Below are 3885 nucleotides of genomic sequence, written 5' to 3' on the forward strand. Positions count from 1 at the left end.
AAAAAGTTGATAGGACTAATTTTGTTTTTTAAAAAGAAAAATAGTATAAACTAATTTTACAATTTATTAGCAAGTACAGAAAGCTAAATTTAGATGCTTAAGAAACACATAATATTAAACAAAAAAAAAAAAGTAGAGGAATTAAAATTACAATTGAATAGAAAAGAAAAAACACCAAAACAAGTAACCTAACTTAATAAAGGGGCAAGCGCAACTAAATCCCGCTCACCAACATCACACGTGTCACAATAAATGAATGGGAAGAATTACCATCGGGATCCTGGGGGCATGGCAATGGATCCGACCCATGGGTCCGGATCTATAACGTTCCTTCACAAAAAGGCAAACAAAGTCCATCAAACCCACAGCCGTAGAAACCGAACCATTCTCACCCGACTCTTCCTCATCCCTCTTCTCGCCGAGACACAGAGAGTCTCAATCACGTAATGAAGGCAACCAAGAGGCCAATTCAGGCCGTAGCCACATGGGTTCGCCGTCAACCCCCCAAGATCAAGGCCTTTCTGGCCGTCGTCTCTGGAATGGCTGCTCTTGTTTTCTTGCGCTTTGTGGTTCATGACCACGACAATCTTTTCGTCGCTGCCGAGGCTGTTCACGCCATCGGAATCTCCGTCCTCATTTACAAACTCATGAAAGAGAGGACTTGTGCAGGTCTGGCCGTGGCCTTTTGTATTCTTCTATTATTGTTTTTTTTGTTTAATCATTGTTGTTTGACTCTTTTGTTCATCGTGTTCAAATGCGGAATTCCTTTTAGGGTTTTAATTTGTTGTTGTTTATTGTGGTATTATGCAATCTCCATTGTTGTTTTGTTATTTTCTGATTATATAAATATTATTTTTTCCATTAACAATTCCTCTTTCTTGCTCATTGAATCTGCAAATTTTGATAGACAATTGTGAAATAGGATTTTTAGATTTTTTTTTGTTTCCTCTGCATAATAAACAAATTCAGTTCTGATTTATTGTTTTGTTGGATCTTGCCGCGTTTGTGATTGTTTTTGTTTGTAATGATTCTTGTCGTACTCATTTTTGGTTGCAGGACTTTCACTGAAATCTCAGGAACTAACGGCACTTTTTCTAGCTGTTAGACTCTATTGTAGTTTTGTTATGGAATATGATATACATACACTACTGGATACAGCAACTCTGGTAACGACTCTTTGGGTTATTTATATGATTCGGTTTAAGCTTAGATCCAGCTATATGGAGGACAAAGATAATTTCCCCATTTACTATGTGGTGAGTTCACTGCAAAAGTTTCTTAGTTTTAATTCCTCAACCATTTGTTTTGCATTTTCTTAAACACAAACTCAAAAATATGGAATTTGCTTTATGGGAGTCGAGTTCAAAAGAACTGACAGTTGGATCGATATTGATCTTCTGCTTAATATTGTTTGATCATTTTTGAAAGTGGATGTTGTGGGAGATCTTTTCAGCTATTGAGTAACCAAATAATGACATCTGATAACCTTGCTGCTTGTTTGGATTTTTTTAAAGGTAAACCTGAAACTCTGTGTTCTACAATTAAACAATTGGATGATCAACTTAAAGCTGAACCGTAAGGTCCTTAAAAACATTATAGCACGCACTTTGATTTTATTGCAATGTGAAATACATTGGGTGCGATTTGATTGGGAAATTGGATTTTTTTATGAATGTTCATCGTCACATCTATTCTCACCCAAACAAAGGAAAAAAGAAAAAAAAAAAAAAAAGGAAGAGAAGAAAGGTACACTGTTTACATTTTGACCTTTTACTGCAATGTTGAATAAATCAAATCAAGGTCACTTCCGAGTCAAGTTAGAAGCCTATTATTTCACTTGAACAAGAGTGGGCTCTGTCTAAATTAGCTGAGCCACAAGTAGATTCCTCTTGGCCTAGTCAACAATTCAATGTTTATTTGCTCCAATTGCTCAGATTTCCTGCTAGCAGATTGGAGCTGGAAGTGGGACTGTTATGTTCAATCTGGTTTTTAAATTACATAGCCATATGTTTGGATATTTGGATAGGTAGCAGTACTTTCTCATTCTGCCATTGATTCAAAATCATTAACTGATAAGTGTATCTCAACCATGACACTACATAAAGTGATTAGAACTGTATTGTAGTGTTAGTATAAGTCATTAATCTGTTATCTCTTTGAAGCATATATTGTAGAATAAATTAAAGTTGTATATTTTAATCCCGGTGAACATGGAAAAATATAATGATTTGGTAAAACTTTGAGATATGAAGTTTGGATTTTGAAGTTGCTGTTTCTGACCTTTTTTTTTTCCCTCTCTTATTTCTTGATTTAGGCGGTACCCTGTGCTCTGCTATCTTTTGTGATCCATCCAACAACTGTGCATAACATAATTAATAGAATAGCATGGGCATTTTGTGTTTATCTTGAAGCTGTTTCAGTATTACCTCAGCTGCGCGTCATGCAAAATACAAAGGTATGGGAAATGTTTCCTGTGTTTCACCGGATCTAAAGATTGTAGACTGGATTTGGCAGGTTGCCTTGCTCAAGTAATATTGGCATCTTTGGTATTTCAAGTTTATTCTGTTGTTTTCCTCCCTAATACTTTTCATAAGCTTTCAATAACTTGTTTTCACTGTTATTCTCTCTCCTAGATCGTTGAACCGTTTACTGCACATTATGTGTTTGCCTTAGGAGTTGCAAGGTTCTTGAGTTGTGCGCATTGGGTCCTACAGGTAAGTTAATAAAACCCTGAGACTCATATTCTACTTTGATTCGTATAGACATTTTACTTCAATACCTCACACTCGTATGTTTCCTTAATTACTACAGGTCTTGGATACTCGTGGACGTTTGTTAACAGCATTGGGTTATGGATTATGGCCATCCATGGTTCTCCTATCAGAGATCGTTCAGACTTTCATTCTTGCTGATTTCTGTTATTATTATGTCAAGAGGTGGGTAGTATAGATTGATATCGGAATCTTAATATTTCTAGACAACTCCTAGATGAGCTTAACATAACATGCCATTCTGGTTGCAGTCTTGTTGGTGGACAGCTCGTTCTACGCCTTCCTTCTGGAGTGGTGTAACTTCAACAAAACGATGTATGCCACATGACAGGAAATGAGAGAGACCGTCTTGCTCATCTTAGGCTCTAATTGTGAAGGTAGGATATGGTCTCAGTTGTTGGATTAATACTTATACATGAAATGTGAAGGATGCACAAGTTTTCAAGACATAGGATATGGTCTGTAGCAGTTTTTTGTTTTCTTGTTTTTTTTTTCTTATAACATGGTCTTATTACTCTAGATTTTCACCACCATATTCTCTCAAAAAGGTATGGTTTTAAGATGGAAAATAATATGTATCACGGGGTTTTGTTGCTTCCTGTTGAAGATGAAACCATAGTTAAGCCTAACGTGCAGTGCATATGGCCTGTCTTGTCCATTTTTGCATTTAAGAAAGCTGTAGTGGAAATATTTATATCCAATGGAAGAATCTTTCTCTAGGTATCATACCCAAACTCTAACGTCTTCCCTCAGTCTTTATTTATTGTAATTAATAAAAACATCTCATTGGAATAGATAAGCTGAAGCGAGTAAAAGGGTGTTTAGTTTTGCATCAAAGAAAATACAATAGATTATCAAATCCGTAAAACGTTTAAAGCAGAAGAAAGAATAAAAGCCTGGATTTATCCATTTTTCTTCATATTTCCTTTGTTATCGAGTTTAAACTAAATCATAGTTGTGACCAAAGAAAGGCTTGTATCTAATCTGGTCTCAGCTGTTTGTGTGATTGTCTGTTTACTTGAAATTTTAAGTTTAACAGTAATGAAAAATGATAGAAACTTAATTAACTATACTCCATTTAAGTTGGTTGGTAGAGATTAACACTAAAGGTGAA

General features: G+C 35.5%; 1 protein-coding gene across 1 annotated transcript; it reads left to right on the plus strand.

The window, feature by feature from the left end:
• The first annotated feature begins 287 nt into the window (after positions 1-287).
• On the plus strand, positions 288-3497 carry LOC103503873 (uncharacterized). Its single transcript, XM_008468258.3, has 6 exons — positions 288-669; positions 1057-1256; positions 2315-2455; positions 2634-2714; positions 2812-2936; positions 3023-3497. Exons 1-6 carry the CDS (start codon positions 447-449, stop codon positions 3069-3071), a joined length of 819 nt encoding a protein of 272 aa, XP_008466480.1. The 5' UTR covers positions 288-446; the 3' UTR covers positions 3072-3497.
• The last annotated feature ends 388 nt before the right edge of the window (positions 3498-3885 follow it).

Source organism: Cucumis melo, chromosome 4 (genome assembly GCF_025177605.1).
Source record: "Cucumis melo cultivar AY chromosome 4, USDA_Cmelo_AY_1.0, whole genome shotgun sequence".
NCBI classification, from domain to species: domain Eukaryota; kingdom Viridiplantae; phylum Streptophyta; class Magnoliopsida; order Cucurbitales; family Cucurbitaceae; genus Cucumis; species Cucumis melo.

Excerpts from the sequence above, each read along its gene's own strand:
- LOC103503873 (XM_008468258.3), top strand. The coding sequence starts at position 447 with ATGAAGGCAACCAAGAGGCCAATTCAGGCCGTAGCCACATGGGTTCGC. Across the intron at positions 1,257-2,314 it reads ATTTCCCCATTTACTATGTG|GCGGTACCCTGTGCTCTGCT; the intron begins GTGAGTTCACTG and ends TTCTTGATTTAG. Across the intron at positions 2,715-2,811 it reads GTGCGCATTGGGTCCTACAG|GTCTTGGATACTCGTGGACG; the intron begins GTAAGTTAATAA and ends TAATTACTACAG.